The sequence below is a fragment of the Sus scrofa genome, chromosome 8, assembly GCF_054392235.1.
Source record: "Sus scrofa isolate SSC_HxYL_T2T_F1_AM1 chromosome 8, Sscrofa_HxYL_maternal_Yorkshire_Landrace_v2.0, whole genome shotgun sequence".
Classification (NCBI taxonomy): Eukaryota; Metazoa; Chordata; class Mammalia; order Artiodactyla; family Suidae; genus Sus; species Sus scrofa.
Window position 1 is genome coordinate 77,689,810 of NC_139390.1, and position 19,508 is coordinate 77,709,317.

At 36.5% G+C, this 19,508-nt stretch overlaps 1 protein-coding gene across 17 annotated transcripts in view; it reads right to left on the minus strand.

The window, feature by feature from the left end:
* Positions 1–5,948: 5,948 nt before the first annotated feature.
* Positions 5,949–19,508, minus strand: part of G3BP2 (G3BP stress granule assembly factor 2) — an 89,175-nt gene continuing 75,615 nt past the window's right edge. For 11 of the 17 annotated variants that reach the window (XM_021101451.2, XM_005666759.4, XM_084972513.1 and 8 more), the window contains 9 exons: positions 18,510–18,683; positions 17,331–17,421; positions 16,550–16,649; positions 15,389–15,569; positions 14,291–14,389; positions 9,685–9,787; positions 8,316–8,444; positions 7,624–7,742; positions 5,949–7,275 (listed from right to left, as the gene is read on the minus strand). In XM_021101451.2, the coding sequence (XP_020957110.1) occupies positions 7,003–7,275; positions 7,624–7,742; positions 8,316–8,444; positions 9,685–9,787; positions 14,291–14,389; positions 15,389–15,569; positions 16,550–16,649; positions 17,331–17,421; positions 18,510–18,683 (1,269 nt within the window). In that variant the 3' untranslated portion in view covers positions 5,949–7,002. The remainder of the gene's footprint in view (positions 7,276–7,623; positions 7,743–8,315; positions 8,445–9,684; positions 9,788–14,290; positions 14,390–15,388; positions 15,570–16,549; positions 16,650–17,330; positions 17,422–18,509; positions 18,684–19,508) is intronic. The other 6 variants (XM_021101453.2, XM_084972519.1, XM_084972517.1 and 3 more) reach the window with 1 other exon arrangement.

Sequence of the window (19,508 nt, forward strand, 5' to 3'; positions counted from 1 at the left end):
TAAGTGACTGGGGAACACCTCTCCAAAGCTGCCACTTAGTTGCTTTGTATTAGCTTATTTCACATTGCATTTACAAATACTCTTCTCCACAGTCAAGTACATAAGCTCAGAGGGAGACCAATGGACATGTCTTGCTCATACATCCTCAACCTTAATAGTACCTGACACACCGGGGTGCTCAATAAACATTTGATAAAAACCGTTAAGTAGTTCGCCTTCATTAAAACAATGTTTAATAATATAAAGGAAAACACATGCCAAAGTAGTTACAGGAGTCCTCCATGAGTAGTTCATTCTTCTGGATTATCTGTACTTTCCATAATGCACACAGCATGCTTGTGTGGTAAAATAAATATACATAAAACTTAAGATTCTATATACTGCTTTTTAGGAGTTCCCTTCGTGGCTCAGCGGTTAACGAACCCGAACTAGAATCCATGAGGCTGCGGGTTCGATCCCTGGCCTCACTCAGTGGGTTAAGGATCTGGCGCTGCTGTAGGTTGCAGACTTGCTGTGGCTGTGGTGTAAGCTGGCAGCTACAGCTTCAATTCAACCCCTAGCCTGGGAACCTCCATATGCCGAGGGTGCACCCCTTAAAAAAATAATAAAGAGCCCATAAAAAAAGATAAAGATTTGAAATAAAAAGGCACAAGTCAAAACTGCACATCCTCCTACAGAGCCTCATCTTTTAGGTGCAGCTCACACCAAAATCCAAGAGGGCTTCACCAGCACTCCTTCCCTTCTCCATCATGAAAGCTCAGGTTCCACATATTATACTTTTCCAATTAAGCAAGTAAAAAATCTCAAAATTCTTTGATCCCACCTTTTTCCTTACCAAGACCTGACCATTTTACTTTGTTAGACTTTCAATTTTCGGTTTCTCACATCATCACTCTGGTACATGCTGGCACAACCACTCTATCGCCATAGATCTTGACAAGTACTACCGCATCCTTTCACCTGATTTGCCTATTACCTAACTCCTTTCGTTTGTTTATGCAGTCCTTTTTTAACCTGAGAGCAGGGAACATTGTTTTATCAACAGTCCCTAGAGCAGCACCTGACACTTAGAGGCTCAATAATTAATGAATTCAATGAGCCAGTGAAAGTTAATCAGAACAGAAAACAAGTCTTCCTGCAGTCTGGAAAAATAGATAGGGAGACAAAGAGAAAATATTAAGCAGAACAGATGAGACTTCAAACATTTCCTGGCTATAATAGGTCAGAAAAATAGAGATATTCATCATCAGAGAACCAGGTATACGTAAGTCACTCAGAAAAAGAAAACTCATCGGGAGTTCCGTTGTGGCTCAGCAGTTAACAAGTTCAACTAGCATCCATGAGGAGGTGGGTTCCATCCCTGGCCTTGCTCAGTAGGTTAAGGATCTGCTGTTGCCTTGAGCTGTGGTGCAGGTCACAGATGTGGCTCGGATCCCACGTTGCCGTGGCTGTGGCGTAGCCCAGTGGCTATAGCTCTGATTGGACCCCTAGCCTTGGAAACCTCCACAGGCTGCTGGTGTGGCACTAAAAAGACAAAACCAAAAAACCCACACATAGTTTTGGACTTCCAAATTTTCAGTTATCTACAACTTCAAAAGGGGACAGGCCAAAAACGATTTAAAGAAAAATGATGTGTTTGAAACACAGGATAGGTGGGTAGTAGAAATCTGAGTAAAAACCAGTTATCAGGTTAATTCTTGCTGAGAGCCCAACACATTATTTTATGTTTCTTAGTGATTAACGCACTGAATCCCAATCACACACCTCCTTTTACAAATGAGTTAACAGGAGCACCAAAAATAGCTAACCACTAATGGTGGAGTTGCCCATCACACTACATGGAATCTACTGAAAGGACAATATACTGAAGCTAAAGTATCTCCTGGCCTAGGAGTTCCCGTCGTGGCCCAGTGGTTAATGAATCCAACTAGGAACCATGAGGTTGCGGGTTTGATCCCTGGCCTTGCTCAGTGGGTTAAGGATCCGGCGTTGCCGTGAACTGTGGTCTGGGTTACAGACGTGGCTCTGGTGTAGGCTGGTGGCTACAGCTCCAATTCGACCCCTAGCCTGGGAACCTCCATATGCCACAGGAGCGGCCCAAGAAATGGCAAAAAAAAAAAAAAAAAAAAAAATTCCTGACCTAAATGAAACCATTCAGATCAGAACATCTGTGGGGAAAGAGACTAAAGACAGAAGGGGTCTGTGTGTGTGTGTGTTTAGAGAGAGGGTGGTAGTGGTTATGGGGTGATAAGAGTACACAAAACCGATTCAGATGCCAAGAAGGCAGCCAGCTTTATTAAAACTCTTAAAGAGACTCTGGACAAAGAGTTGTAATCTTCCTGTGAATGTTCAATTCTAAACCTGCATTTATAGTATCTGCCCAGTATTTGGTAATGCTAAAAACAGACCTTATTTCCTATTAATTCTCAAGCATAAGGTGTTTATATACTCCATAAACAGACTGAAAAGATTTCAGTCTTTTGTTAAAAATACCCAGAAACTTCATTACCAAAGGATTCTTTGATTTGATGGAAATGATTTTCAACAATTACTCTATATATGAACCTACTGAAATCTTTTTTTGGGGGGTATTTTGTCCTTTTAGGGCCACACCCAAGGAACATGGAGGTTCCCAGGCTAGGGGTCAAATCAGAGCTGTAGCTGCCGGCCTACACCAGAACCACAGCAACACCAGATCCAAGCCACCCCTGCGATCTACACCACAGCTCATGGCAACGCCGGATCCCCAACCCAGGGAGGCCAGGGATTGAACCTGCAACCTAGTTGGTTCCCAGTCAGATTCGTTCCCGCTGCGTCAAGATGGGAACTCCTTGAAATCTATCTTAAAAGGGAAATGTCTTTTAGAACATAATTCATTTACCCAATAAATTTAGAAATCTGGCATTCAATTGATCACAAGTCTACTACTAAATAATTAGAAAGTCTTATGAACACAGAATAAGAACAGTCTGCAGTTAAAATATAAATTATGATGAGCAAGCTGACCTAATTAAAAGAAAAAATGAGCAAGCTGTCCTAAGTAAAAGAAAAAATATGATCGTCTACTAAATTTTCGTTCACTTGATACAAAGACTATTATTATATAGCATAATTGAAATGAAGCACTGTGTAGTGAAACACTTTCAATATAAATTTCCTGTGCCAAATACTCTGCTCTTTCAAAATGTTTCTCTTTTCAATGGTTTGTCATATACATTTTAATTCCTTCTGAAAGCTGTTTTCCCACAGCCATAAAGTTAGGTGAGTAATCACGCATTATACTTAAAATTTAAAATGAGTTTCATATACATTTACAAAAATCTCAAGTATTACTTTCAAAAGAAGTATTTAAATAATGGTTATTCTGGCTTTTGCCCAGTACAAACCCATGAAGATTCATTTAAGGGTTCTTCATAAACAGTGTTATAATTATAAAATCACGAAAAATTCATTTATAGCACCCCTTTTAATGTAGGAAAAGCCTCAAGTTCTAAAATTGCTTATGCCTTAGGACCTCATTTTTCATTTGAAGTGCATATTCATAACATAATTAATACTAAATGATTATTTTCCTTTTAATATTCTTGTAGAGCCTGACACATCTGTTCCAATTGCTACACTGAGTCATATTCAGAACTTCAAATAACCTCAATCTTCCTATATCTTATGAAATGAGGTAGCAATCCTCTGGAAAATCTAATATTTAAAAAAATAAATAGGCATTCCTGTAGTGGCTCAGCAATAACGAACCTGACTAGTATCCATGAGAAGGCAGGTTTGATCCCTGGCCTCACTCAGTGGGTTAGGGATCCAGGTTGCTGTGAGCTGTGGTGTAGGTTACAGATTTGGCTTGGATCCTGTGCTGCTGTGGCTGGCAACTACAACTCCTATTTGACCCCTAGCCTGGGAACTTTCATATGCCACAGGTGTGGACCTAAAAAGACAAGAAATAAAAACAAACAAATAAATACATGTTTAGCAGCCTGCTTTAGATCACTCTCACCATCCTTACTACTTACTATTCTGTTCTAATATTCTTTATCTTGCACACCAGCTATCTAACTGAACTAGGACCGATCTCTAATGATATTCAAGTCTTACTTAAATGACATATCCAATTTCAAAAATTAATCAGCTGACTTCAGAACTTTTCCTTATTTTTACTTAGGCTGTGTGAAATGCAACTGGGAGAAAATATTTTGGAACACAAACCTACAGATTAAATTAGGGACATAGATAAATGCTGCAGACATCAGTAGTTTATTGTTTGTTTAGTCCAAACACATTCAAAATGGAAACTCAAAGAATACTTTCCACCTGAAACAATTAAACTAGATACTACTAGCATATAATGCTTAACACATTACAGCAATAAAGATGGTAATCCATTGTCTTCTATACCTACTAAAGCCAAGATGGTAAAGCCAATTTGGTTGCAATAGTGTCATAAGGATAGAATAGAATATTACCATCCAGAAAAAAAAAAAAAAAAAAAAGGAAAGAAAAAAGGAAAACAGCAAATAACAGTAATGGTAGATGAATATTTTTACTCTGGTTCACTGAAAAGGGACAAAATGTTAAAAAGTCCACAGTACTGCAGGTGAACAATCACCATGTAAACTTCTCCATGTGATGTTCTTATGTTTTATTCATGGTACGTAAAGACTGAAGCTGAATGGCTCTTTGCTTTAATTTACCTATTACACTTAACATTGATCATTACTTTTGGTGCCAGAACAGTTTTCATGGGTGGCAGGGCAATATCTTGGATTGGAAATTATATATATATATATATATAATATATAATTTGTGTGTTTGTGTATACACACACACATATACACACAGACATATATAAACGGGAAGGAGAAAAAAATGAAAGAGAAGAGGAAGAATATGCTATAAAAAAACAAAACGAAACACTGACAATAAACCACTTATTTAAAAGCAGTTTGAATAAAGGCTTCAAAATTCAAAAGTAATTTTCTGGTAAGAACTTCAAGTACTATACATCAGAAAGTGTAAAAGTATTCAAACAGGAAAAAAAATATGCTTAACCCCCCCCCCCAAAATGGAAACTGAGAAATCTGTGTCCCCAAAATATATGCAATAGTGCAAGACTTTTCCTCAAACATGGAAGACCTCATTCAAGGGGGAAAAAAGGGACAGATTTAATTTTATTTATATTGCCCAGTACATGAAAAGCAAAATATGTGCATCATTTGCTAGTTTACTAAATAAATAGCAAACAGTCTCTTAATTCAGAACCAGTTTGCTATTATGTCAAGTGCATTTTTTGTCTGTTTTTACTAAGATAGAATGGAGAAGTCTTCCATGCTAACAGCAGCTTTAAGTGGTCACACTTATTTACCCCACTCCTAGCCTGAAACATCAGAAACTGATAGGTACCGAATGCTCCAAGCATAAACTGGATATCCTTTGTCATACTTGCGGTTTACTGGAACTTGCTCTAAAGACAGACAATAATCCAGTAGCTACAAACTTTGCCCACAGAATTGTTTAGAGATTCATGTAAAAATAAAAGATGCTGTCCCAGACTTAAAATTCAGAGCCACTCGGGTGCTGACATCAGTTCAAGAATTGTGCAAAATGAATGACCGTTCCCTGCCCCCCAAATAGAAAATGCAAACACTTAAGAGCTGCTGTTCCTTTCACTGAAAATTGCAGTATCCTCACTTCGGGTTTACTTGCCATTTATGGAATCTGACTGCTTTTTAAATGTCGCTAAAAAATGTACAAGAAGTCGATCTGACTTTTCCAAACACCTTTCAAGTGATACACTTCAATGTTGACATTCAGGCCAAGAGAAAAGTCAACAAGAGATTTACTCAAATAACTGACTTCCTCCTCCTTCTCTCTCCCCCAACTCTAAACACACAAGACTCCCTCCCACAGAGAACACAAAGTTGTTAACTGAAGAACAAGGTAAATAATTATGCTAGTCGATTTTACTGATTTTAAAGATACTGCAATTTTTATACACATCAATGATTTTTCGACATTTTGCAGCTGTTTGGCTTTGCAGCACAGCAATTCATACACTATACTGTACAAAATTACCAGCAAGACTGGAATGATGTATTAATAGAAGGCACCATCATGCTTTTTACATTACCAGAGAACAAAAATACAGTAAAGACAAATTTTCACTGTACACAGCTTAAAGAAAGGAAAAGGGGGAGGAGTGTGTTGAGCAGCCAGCCATCCCTGTACTGAAGAGGGGCAGGTAGAAAAATCTGAGATATGGAGCTACTAAATCTGGTCTAATATTCAAGACCATAGCATTTGAAGTTCTGATTTTTGTTTAGTTCATAACTAAATGATTTCCTTCTGGAATATACTTGTAGTCTTGTTAAGGTTTATGTGTACACACGCTGGTCACAGCAAGCAGATAAAATGCCCTCATCATTTCACAAACTACGCTCTACTGGAAAAAAAGATGAAAGATTTTTTTCCCCTGTTGCCTCCTGTTGCAGATGTCAATGTTAATGAGTTCAGAGTACCCATTAGTGCATTTTGATGAGTGCATAACAAGTTTCTGTTGGTTTGTATTTTTGGGGGGAGCCAAGAAAAAAGGCAAGATTCTCCAATTGCACAAATTGCACTATTTGTGTTTCCAACATTAACAGGTAGAAACAGTAACACTTAAACAAAATGTGCAGCAGAGGGGGTTTTTTTTGACTCAAAGGACCTGAATTCAGTTGGGCGTGTCCTCTTAAGTTCATTTTGTTGTAGACAGTTTAAGATATGGTCATTTCTCAGTCCTTAATTCTCCAAGTCTAGATTTATAAATTAACAATGCGAATCCTGCTGTAAAATTGGGGAAATAATGTCCACCTCAATTTAACTGATAACCAAAGATGCTTTTCACATCAAAGAAATGATCAAAAAGGCTGTGTCACATTCCAAAGCCAAAAAAAATTAACAAGAATGCAAACACGATGAATAATGTACCACTGCCAAGACTTTGCCAACAGTGGAGCTTCAGCGACGCTGTCCTGTGAAGCGGCCTTCCATCTGCCCGGTTCCTCTTCCAGAGCCAAGTTTCTGTGCCATGCCACCTCTTGGAGGGGGTCCTCTTCCATCCCGGTCCCTCATCATTCCACCGCCCACTACTCCACGGGGACCTCCAGGACCGCGATCATTGCGCCTAATATCCCTGCGATCATCGCCACCACCTCGGGTTTCTCGCTCTCTGGCAGCTCTTGTCTTTTTCTCTTCCACATTTAAACGTACTTCCCCTCGAAACATAATTGGCTTTAAAAAGGAAGAAAAAAAATTTACATGGGCAGGTGAGATATTAATAGTAATGTATTATCAAACCCAAACATAAGGAAGAAAATCCTAAGAGACAAAAAAATCTTTGATGAAATTCTTAATATGTAATCTATTCAAAGCTTTACCAGAGCAAATAATGAAACTTGAAATAATCCATACCTCAGACTTTAAAACTACTAACAAATCTTTGTGCTTTGCATAAATACCATTCCATGGGAAAACCATTTTAGCTTTAACCAGACTTTCTCTGGTTTTAAAATGTATCAAATTAATACTAAATACAATAGGAATAATAAAGTCTTGAATTATGCCCTTAAAGTTACTTACTTTTGCAATTAAGATTCTCTGAACTGGTTCAGAGTCATCAAAAACCACAAAACCAAAATTTGGAAGCTTTCCCCCAACACCTTTGGTATTGATGCGAAGTTCCACAACGTTTCCAAAACCTGTGAAAATATACATTACACCAAGGGTTAAATATTTTAACAGAATACGTTGAGACTTTAATTATTCAAGATGAAATACCTTAATCTACTTAATCCATTTCAACATAAAGCTGCAAGCTGCTACAACCCAGTGACAGTTGAGGTAGTTACTCTTATAGGTCATTCACCAAAGACGCCAACAACTAGGCTGTTTTGTTACTCTTCTGCATCTTTATTAGTCCCTTCAAAAGAAAAGTTACCTACATATTAGACATACAATGTCATTTTCTATTTCTGACTTGTATTCACCAAATAAATTCCACTTCCAAATTGAAGACTGATTCATCCCACTCTCTCTTCTAACCTCTACAGAACCAGGTCAGTTAACACTAAGTATAGTCACTGGGAAACATCTTACATAACCTTCTACTACTCCCTTCTGCTCAATGAAAGGTGACTGGTACCTAGAGACAAACACAGTATATAGAGAGGTAAATGGTTTTTTTTTGTTTTTGTTTTTTAATCCTAATTACATTTTGAAAACAAGCTCTCTCTCCTGCTTAATATTACAATAAAGCAAACTAAACCACTTACTCATGAAGAACTCTTTCAGTTCATTTTCATCAATGTCATGTGGCAAGTTACCAACAAAGAGTTGATGACTATCTGGGTATCGAATTATTCTACGGTTGTCAGACTCATTCTGTTCGATATCTCCTCTGCCTGAGAAAAGATATGGAGCCGATATTAAAGTTTACAATATCATATAAAAACTAGTTCAAAGCAATGAATGATAAAAAAAAAAAATAAAAAAACAACTTGGTTTCCTGTTTTAGTTAAACAAGATAGTGAGCTTCTTGAACGGAGGTGGAGGTGTCTAGTATTAGTAGGTTAGTTAGAAAACATGACATTAAAGTGAAGTGAGGGTATTGACTAGATTGCTAAAGTCCCTTCTTCTAGATTTACTGGTCTGATTATATGGAAGTCAAATATTAGCAGTACAAGCATTCCTCTTTAGCCAAACTTTTGCCATCACCCAGGAACTCAGATAGTGTGAGGTACATTTGCACTAAATATTTATTATTTTAAAATCCACAAATTAATCTTTGGTTGTGTGAAATTACAGCAAACTCATTAAATTTAATAGTAGTAATATCTCATTGATAGGGCCTTTCATACACATTAGGGTGCTCGTATACACACAAAATCTAATTTCGTTCTCCCAGAAACACAAGAACCATAGTGAAGCATATAAAAAAAGGCATCACAAGGAAAAATCTGTGTATTAACTGAATGGTATGAGAGAAGCTCAGTATTTAAGGGTCTTACCCAGTATCATAAACTCAATCAGTGACAAAGCTAGGACAAACTCCAGCTCTCATGACTTCTGGTTTTAATAACACCGCTTATTTTACTTTTGTGGGAAAAAAATTATATATTCTAAATTTGATGTATACTATCTCCCACCTCCTCCCAAAAGCAATCTAAACATACTTATAGAATCCAAAGAGAGGTTCTAGACATATCAGCTAACAATGGAAACAAGTCAAAAATCACGGCAACTTACTTAATACCTAAGACAATCAAAATAAGAAGAATCAGGGTGTGCTTATTGTTTATCTGTGAAGAGAAAAGTGCTAAGTAAGAGAATAGGTTATTGGCAGCACGGTTTTGAATTCTTGGAACCAGTGACAATAACCAAATAAAATGTGTCTCAAAATTCTTTTATACCTGCGAAGTATGAGTCTCCAAGGGAGGTCAGCTAATTCACCCCTAAAAGTTAGTTGTTTTGCCCAGACTATATTTAGCAAGTTACTTAAGCCTTTAGGCAATTTGGTACTAGAAGGATTTGCACATAAGACACATTGTTTTGTTTTTGTTTTTTTTTTAAAAACTTTTTAAAGTTCCGTCTTCTCCAGCTTCCAAGTGCTAAGTGCTGAAGGCTACAGAGGGGCTGACTCACCTGGTCTTGGTCCCCTAGGAGGGAAACCAGGTCTTTCTCTAGGTCGTTGTTCTCGCACACGAGGTGGCTGAGACTGAACTTCTGGTTTAGTTTCCACTCTCGGCTAAAATAAAAGGGAAAAAACATATTTTAAAGAAACACATTCCACAGGAGAAAAACCAACTAAAGCAACAACCAACAAGTCACTAGCAGGCATAATGGTAATTTTAGTTTTGGGTATTTTTAACGTAGTGCTCTACATATGTGAAACAAATTTTCATAAAGATATTCTGTACCAATCTAGGACTGTAGGGTAAGTTTTGTTTTCCCACTGAAGACTATGTAACTCATAATAAACTGCTTTTTACAACTATATTTTTTTCCAAAAAGTTACACTCACATTGAGACAGCATAAAAAGTATTGCTACAAAAATCACAAAAATGCAAGATAAGCCACTCCACATACATATACATGTATTTTTATACATGTTAAAAAGAAGCCATTTTATCTTCAAAAAACAATATATGACACATATGTTCTCATTATCTAGTTTGCTGCTCTTAAATACTGCTCAGCAGTATCTTCTAAACCCCACCCGATAAATAATTACTTTAAAAAATCACTATTTTGATACTTCAGAATATACAATTTAGCATATTCTGGTGCCTAAAAATACTACCTTGAAGTTAAAATGCACGTAAAAAACATGACAGGAATGGGTACATAGCATCTCAAACAGTCAAAGAAGTCCTACTCTTCTTTACAGGAGAAGTGTGCATTTATTTAAGGACTGACCCAACGTTTCTTAACTGCTTCGTAGGGGTGGCAAGAGAAATAAGAGATCATTTTAAGGTACTCTCCAAAGGTTTCTGCTAACTGCTAAATTAAGCAACATATAAGGTAACTATGCTAAAAACAAAATGACATTTGCATCTACTATTACCTTTTCCTTATTAATACACTGGCATTTTCAGTATTTCCAACCTCTTCGGGCTGTCTACTGCCCAAATACTTATGGTCCAGGAAGAGACAAAATATATGCACCTTCAAAGGATGCTCAAAACACCCAGGAGGAATATGAAGAATGTGTCCTTAAGCTAGCAATTTCAGTCTGTCTTTATGGCTGATAGAATCTGAGTTCCTCAGTCCAGGCAGTAGCTAAAATTCTTTCATCACTTATATAACTGGGATATTATAATTTACAAGAACAAAGAACTATGTTTCTTTCAAAAATAATTTATTATAAATAATTTCACCCACTGTAAACCAAGATATATTATCTTCCATCCTAAGCAGTACAACAGATTTGCCTGTCTGTAAAAATCCTGTTTTTTCTTCCATGTAGATTTCCCCATTTCCCTCAAAATGGAAGTTCCTTCCCATGCAGAATTTTGCTAGTTTAAGAAAAAAATTTTTAGTGTTTAACTCTCCCAAGCTTTATTTTATTTTTTTGGTCTTTTTAGGGCTGCACCCACAGCATATGGAGGTTCCCAGGCTAGGGGTCAAATCAGAGCTGTAGCCGCTGGCCTACACCATGGCCATCCAGGATCTGAGCCGTGTCTGCTCATGGAAATGCTGAATTCTTAACCCTGAGGCCAGGGAACAAACCTGTGTCATGGATACTAGTTAGATTCGTTAAACCGCTGAGCCACAACGGGAACTCCCCAAGTTTTAAAATTAATTATATGTATTTATTCCTTAAGGACAATATCTTAATCTGTTGCTACACCAAGTAAAGAACCAAGCACAGTGCCATTAAACATGGATGTTCAATAACTATTGGTTCATTTAAAATCAAATTCCACTTTTAGGTCTCTAATCCATAACATGTAGGAGGAGAATGTTCTACGCTTGACATAGAGCCTAAATTACAGCACTGAGACTGTTGCTCTCTGTATCTGGAATTTAACATTACATAGTAATTTGACCAAAAATGTGATGCCTAAAAAAGGTCAGTTATTTAGAAATTTCAACTAAGGCGGGGGAATGGGAGAAAGGGCCTAAAAGCACAACTTACTTCAGTATGAATGTAAAACAGAATTAAAGAATATATGGTCTCTAACAAAGTGTGACAAAGATACTATGTTTCAGAAATTAATAAAAAATAGCAAATGTACATCTTTCATAAAAATCTCAGGAAAATCTCAACTCATTCAATTCAGGAAAAAGAACTCTGCCTGACTGATTCAAATTCTTTTAAAAACAGATTATTGAAACAAAAATAACTACAGAAAGTACTTCATCATCTTTTAAGGATTTAAAATTAAAAAAACACCAACTAAGCCAGCTGTGCACTTAGAATTTTTTAGGCTCAATATCATGAAAATTATTTGTTCCATTAAGGTAAAATAACTAAGATATCACATACTACTTTAGGGCCTAAAATTAATTCCACAAAATCAGAACATGTGCTCACATGACAAGTCCCACAAATGAAGATCAAACAGAATACGAAGTAAAAATGAAACCAACAAATCAAGTCAACAAAAGCAAATAAAAACATAATATATACTTCAACTGAATACAAGCTACTTAAATGAACTAATTAATTTTTAAGAAATTTACCACGTTAGGAGTTCCCGTCATGGCACAGCGGAAACAAATCCAACTAGGAACCAAGAGGTTGCGGGTTCAATCCCTGGCCTCACTCAGTGGGTTAAGGATCTGGCGTTGCTGTGAGCTGTGGTGTAGGGCGGCAGCTGAAGCTCTGATTAGACCCCTGGCCTGGGAACCTCCATATGCCACAAGTATGGCTCTAAAAAGCAAGAAAAGAAAAAAAAAAAAAAAAAAAAAAAGAAATTTACCAAATTAACTTACCTACTTCTAAATTAATGCCTACCAATATCTTAGAATTAGATTTAATTATTCTATTAATCTATACATGTTTATTAATCTATTTCATGTTAAGGAAATGGATACTACACCAAAGCAGCAAAATTTTGAAGGGTTTATTAAATCAAGTGGAAAAATCATGAATCCATTCTAATATAGCTTAAGGAGTTCTGAAAGTTTTTTTAAGATTTAAATTATAAATGTTAAATTTTTTTTTGTTTTAATAAAGGGGTGTGTTGGCAAATACAATTCAGTCCCTTACAATTGAAAGGAAAAAAAACAAAAAAAAAAAATTTTTTCCTGGACGAGAGGCTAGAATCTAACGTAATATAACTTAGACATAGCACTCTTCTTTTCTAATGTAAATAGAGATACACTCCGCGCCCCCCCAAAGGCTATAAAGAAACCTACAGATTTGCATGAGTGTCCAACTGTAGGAACTGAACGCCCAGGCCTACTACTTTATTTATATGGCTGTCTGACCTTGGGTGACGTACTCTAGACCTCTATTTACTAATCTTAAAAAGGAATAATAATAGTAAACATTCTCACAGGGTGCTTGTGAAGATTAGAGATGAGAGTAAATATTAAGTGCTTTGCACAATACCTGGCACTATACTAAATTAAAGGTGTGCTAATAAGAATTAACTGCTGTAACTTTTGACTATCAGCTAATTTAAAATAAACATAGCCAACTCTCTGAAATCAAGTACCAAGATTCCAAATGCAAATCCAATAGGAAATCAAGCATGTCAAAAGAAAATCCAGAAGTCACTTACTGGATCTTCAGATGGGTAGAAAAAGACAATCAGTACTTGGCAAATTAATTTTCTTCATTAACACAGAATTCTGATTTGTAATCTGAGGTAATTACTCAATATTTCCTGAATATCTATCTAGTCAAAGAAAAATACAAAAAACAAAACCAGGTACGGCAAGGCCAGTATTCTATTTTGTAGCTGATTATCTGTAATAACACCCAGGAAGACAGTCGAATAATTACTAGCTACTTCTGAAAAATCTCAAAAAAGTTTCACCATTTAGAGCATATTGAGAGTTGTAAAGACAATTTTATGTGCACTAACCATTTCAAATGTAAATTTTCTAGTGGAATGAAGTTTGACTGAAAATGCAGGGAAAAGAACTGGACACCCTTTAAGTGTGCCTATTAACTTCAGAATTTAGCTAATTGTAGACTATATACAATAAACATACTAGGTAGCCAGTGTCTTACTTCCAATGTTTTTGAAAGCTCTGAAATGGGCAAGATGACAAACAGACAAAAAGCAGAATACTAGAACAATCAGTAAAGGTGAACACTACAGTCATAAGTTGGTACAGGCTTCAATTAAACTGTATGAACCACTTACAGACTGAAAGCTCAGGCAGTGTATTTTTTTGATGTTTTCTCTTTTTTAAAAAAACAATGATACTTTATAATGCCATACTACTTTGTGCCTTTCCAAATTTCTTCCCTAAAATATTTTTGCTAAATAAAATTTTAATCTTTTAAAAAAGAATATTTTTTTTGGTTATTTTAAGAAGCCTTTTAAATGACCACATATATTGGTAAAGCCAACTTAATCTGTATTTCACACACCCAAACCCCAAATACCACCTCTGTAGATGATGAATGGAGATCTGGCGTTTAAAGTGGGTGTCACTGACATTTAATACATTTTTTTTGTATATTTAATCCATAATTTCTGATTGACTCATTTTTAAAAGTATAAAAAAGATAAGCAATTGGCAATGTAACAAGGATACAATCCAATGTGTTCACAGATTGGTTACCTGTGAGACTGGTGCTTTAACATGGGGTGGAATTCCAGAGGAAGAAACAGTACCACTAGGAGGCAGGTTTTTACTGGTCACTGAAGCCCAGGAGAAAGCCTGCAGGAAATGCAACAAACCTAGACTACTAATCACGGAAAACCACCAACATTCCTATAGGGAAACTTCCAAATATATATTTTCTTTTCATTTCTAAACTATTGCTTTATATTGGAGGACTCCTAAAAGAAAGGCACACACACACATGCCAGTCTATGTGCCAGCTTTCAAAATCTCATTATGCAAGAAAATTATTTGACTGTTTTGTCTGAACTACTAAATAAATCCACAAGCAAGTTCCTATATGCTCTAAGTAGATGAGCAGGTTCAAACAAAACCACTAACAACTACATATGCTAGAAAAATAAAAACCTATTAGAACTAATTTCCTTCCCCTTCTGGGGGACGACAGGGTGTTGTGACGGTGTTAAGGGGAGAAGGGAAGGATAGATAGGAAAGAAGAGAGTACCAGCTGGAAATTTTAACAGACATTCACAAATTGAACAAGGAATCTCCTTCTCTCACTACCCAAATATACTTTAACCTTCTACTTTACAGAAAGATAAAAGAGGTTTTAAGGTAGGTTTAAACAATACCCTACGGGTGTCACTCATCTTTCCAAGAGTTTCATTGGTGTAGTAAGGAAGCTGTTCCCATTTAAACCAGAAATAACATATATCACTCCTTTCAATAATAAGCCAACTTGTTTTAGTTGGGATATTGCATGACTCCTACTGCATCCGTGCATAGAGGGCTGAATACGGAATGGAAGAGCAACTCTCAGCTTTACATGGACTCGAACAACTTCAATTAAGATACTAAACATTGCATACAGACAAGGATTCATCTTAAATTTTACTCTTAGAGGTGTTTTTCAGGGGATAAAAATACAATTTCCTCGGAATTAAAAAAAAAAAAGCCATAGCTTCTTTCATATACATAAAAAAGAATAGTTTACTAGTAAACAATTTACCACCACAGAACAAAGGTCATGCTTCATTAATGGCACAAAAGATGAAAGTGCGATGCTATAGGTCTAAAGAGCTCCTGTGATCTAACCTTTGGTGGTTCCTGTGGCAGAGACACAGGTTCAGCAGGAGGAGGAGAAGTAGACTTCTCCTCTAATTCTTCTAAGTTTTTCTCCTCCACTTGTGGTTTCAGCTCTTCAGTCTTTGTTTCAGATTCTGGCTCAGGTTCAGGTTCATGAGAGGATTCTTCCAAAGGCTCCTCTATGCCATTACTACAATAAAATATTTTATTCACTTTTCAATATGAGTGAAATGACCCATTCAAATAAAAGAAAATATAGCATTTCTCTAACAGGCATAACTAATAACAAGCTGTTCTGAAGCAAAAATTTAAAACTAGAAGGCAGAGGAAGTAATACTCTCAAACAGAATTTCTTTTTTCTGGCCGCAGGCATGGTGTGCAGAAATTCCCCAGGGCCAGGGATCAAACTCATGCCATAGCAGTGACCAGAGAAGCCACAGCATGAACAACCCCAGGATCCTTAACCTATTAGGTCACCAACGTACACCTCAAGTGGCATTTCTTTAACATCTGTTTCTTTAAATCCATTTAAAAACAGGATTACTAAAAATGTTTATCACTTTAGCACTAGTTATAAATAAACCCCATATTTAAAAAATAAAATGCTGGAGTTCCCGTCGTGGCGCAGTGGTTAACGAACCCGACTAGGAACCATGAGGTTGCGGGTTCGGTCCCTGCCCTTGCTCAGTGGGATAACGATCCGGCGTTGCCGTGAGCTGTGGTGTAGGTCGCAGACGCGGCTCGGATCCCGTTGCTGTGGCTCTGGCGTAGGCCGGTGGCTATAGCTCCGATTCAACCCCTAGCCTGGGAACCTCCATATGCCGCGGGAGCGGCCCAAGAAATAGCAACAACAACAACAAAAAAAAGACAAAAGACAAAAAGACAAAAGACAAAAAAAATAAAAAAAAAAAAAAAAATAAAATGCTGTTTTGTCCCAGACACTATACATTAGTAGTAAGTGATCAGTTTTGGACCAAAACATGTTCAATTTTTGAATTAAATAAAACAACATTTTCCAAATTTCTTGCATATACACAGTAAATACTCAAATGCTGGCTTGTTATTGATAGTGTCAGCAAAAATTTACTTCCAACAATTCCAGGTACAAAAACCACCTTGCAAATACATTATAGTTTAGAACAGATTTGGCCTTGCAAACACTATTCTTACGTCACAGGGTGAGCTTCATAGTAACCACTGTTAGTTTCCTGCACAGGTTCTGGAGTTGGTTGCCTTTCTTCTTGTTCCTCTTCTACTTCATCCTCTGATTCTGACAATATATAAAATACACCACATCTCTTTTTAAGAGGCTTAATACACAATTTGATAGGTGTATTTTAAATGTGTAAAGATGTCATATGATAGTGAACTCCATGGAATTGACTCTATTTTTTAAAAACACCTATTAGTAAGAAAAGGGTAGTAAAAATGATATATAAAGTCATAACTCAGTTTCCTTCATCACCATCTATTCAATGGAGCAATAATAATAAAGAAAAGGAAGCAAACTGGTATGTATCAATGGAAGATCAATTAAATAACTGATCTTAAATATTAAATATGGATTAAAAAAAATCAACAGCCAACAAAGATACAGATATATTAAAGGAAAAAAAGAAAAGAAAACAAAAAAGCAAGCTTTGAGCTAGCATACTTCCACTTTTATAAAAGTAATGATCAGTGTAAGATATAACCAAATTCTGTGATAGGCACTAAATGCTTGGTTGCCTTTAGAAGATGAGATTGAGGAAGTTTTTTTCATTTTCTATGTCTGACTTATAATCATAAAAATTTCATAAAATGAATATCTATAACAAGAATCGGGAACAGGAAAGGAGAAAAGGGAGTTAGCCTCAGTTATAACAGAGGCAAATTTATTTGTTTCATACTTTGCAGGTCCTTAAAGAATATCCATACTGACAGAACCCTTGTATCTTAAAAGTAACCTCACCTTCATCAAGTTCTGGTTCAGAATCACCAAATACTTCATCTTCATAACGAAACATATCATTGTGAACATAAAACTTATTTGGAACAGATCCCTGTAGGAAAATAACATCCAAATATTCCATTAATACCCATAAATGTAGCATTAAATTAAGAAGAATAAAAACAATTTCTATTTTAACAGTACAGAAATAATCTTTCAAAGTTGAATGTGCTATGATGTTAATACAAAGCAAATCACAGTAGATTACTCAAAACACTGAAGCTCAAGAAATGTCTACTAAACATAAAAGAACCAGGACTAATTTACATATGGGATGTTCCCATTTTGTTTATAATATGTAATCTATTAAATATAATAATATGCTTTTAATATTATCTCTGTAGTCTTAATCATCTATTATCAGGACCTCACTTTTACTGAGAAATCAAAGCACACACATAAAGCTCAAGTAAAGTAATCAACAGATCCAATACAGATTTCTCAAAAACAGCTACATGCAGGGAGTTCCCGTCATGGCTCAGTGGTTAATGAACCCGACTAGCATCCTTGAGGACGCAGGTTTGATCCCCGGCCTCGATCAGTGGGTTAAGGATCCAGCATTGCGGTGAGCTGTGGTGCAGCTCTCAGATGCAGATCAGATCTGGCATGGCTGTGGCTGTGGCATAGGCTGATGGCTACAGCTCCAATTCAACCCCTAGCCTGGGAACCTCCATATTCCATAGGTGTAGCCCTAAAAAGACAAAAGACAAAAAAATAAAAATAAATAAAAATAGCTACATGCATATCTGTGCCTGTAAGAAGAAACTCTGGACACTTCAAGAAACTATTAATAGCAAAATAAAATCACATAAATGAGGACTTCCCATTGTGCTCCAGAAGAAACGAATCTGACTAGGAACCACGAGGTTGAGGGTTTGATCCTTGACCTTGCTCAGTGGGTTAAGGATCCAGCGTTGCTGTGAGCTGTGGTATAGGTCGCAGACAAGGCTTGGATCTGGCATTGCTGTGGTTCTGTCGTAGGCCAGTAGCTACAGTTGTGATTAGATCCTTAGCCTGGGAACCTCCATATGCCGAGGGTGGGGCCGTAAAAGGACAAAAAAATAAAAATAAAAAAATAAAAAAAATAAAATAAAATAAAAAAATCACATAAATGAAAAATTAATAGAAGTGAAAACTTACTTCAGGAGCCAAAACAAAGGTCTGCATAAACTTCCTCTCTGGCTGTCCGCTATTAGACAGCAAACCCATGACCTGGACAACTACTCCATCACTCAAGGTTGCATGAGCATCCACATGACGAATTTTAGTATGACATTCACTGAAGTTCAGAGACAATACTTTGTGGTGTATATCCTTTATTAGAAAAAGAAAGTAGGGAGGAAATACAAACTTGTGATACTGCATTACCCATTCGATACTACAAACTTGCACTGATTTCCTCACAACTCTAGAATATTGACTACTGAACCTCTCTGCCTTATTTGAATCCATTACACCATGTTATGCATTACTGCCAGACCAAAGTTCCTAAATCCACTAGTTTCAACATGTCACCTCTCTATAGAAGAAATCACAATGCCTGTCTCATATTACAGGCTTTATACCGCTTTCTCCCACTGTTCTGTATTAAGTATTCAGTCATTCACACGAACTGTGTGGACTACTCCTTGACCTCATACCTAATTTTACATTACTGCTTGTCAGCTGGTGTCATTTCTTCTACTTGCAACTTACTCTTGCTTGGCAAGTTCAAATGCTATGACTCAAGAGTCTCACTGAAGTTCCACATCCTCTACAAAATCGTAAGGTGTATATAATACTGTGCATTACTTTAACATAAACTTTATGGGAATCTGGGGTTTACAGATGCAAACTATTGCATTTGAAGTGGATAAGCAACGAGATCTTGCTGTATAGCACAGGGAACAATATTTAGTCACTTGTGATGGAACATGATGGAGGACAATGTGAGAAAAGCAATGTGTATATATATGTGTGTGTGTGTGTCTGACTGGGTCACTTTGCTGTTCAGTAGGAAATTGACAGAACACTGTAAACCAACTATAATGGAAAAAGTTAAAATCATTAAAAAAAAAAAAAAGCTTTCTACAGTGTCTCAACTGTTTCATACTTAAAACACACCAAGGATATAAAAAAAGTCCCACTCTCCTTTGTATC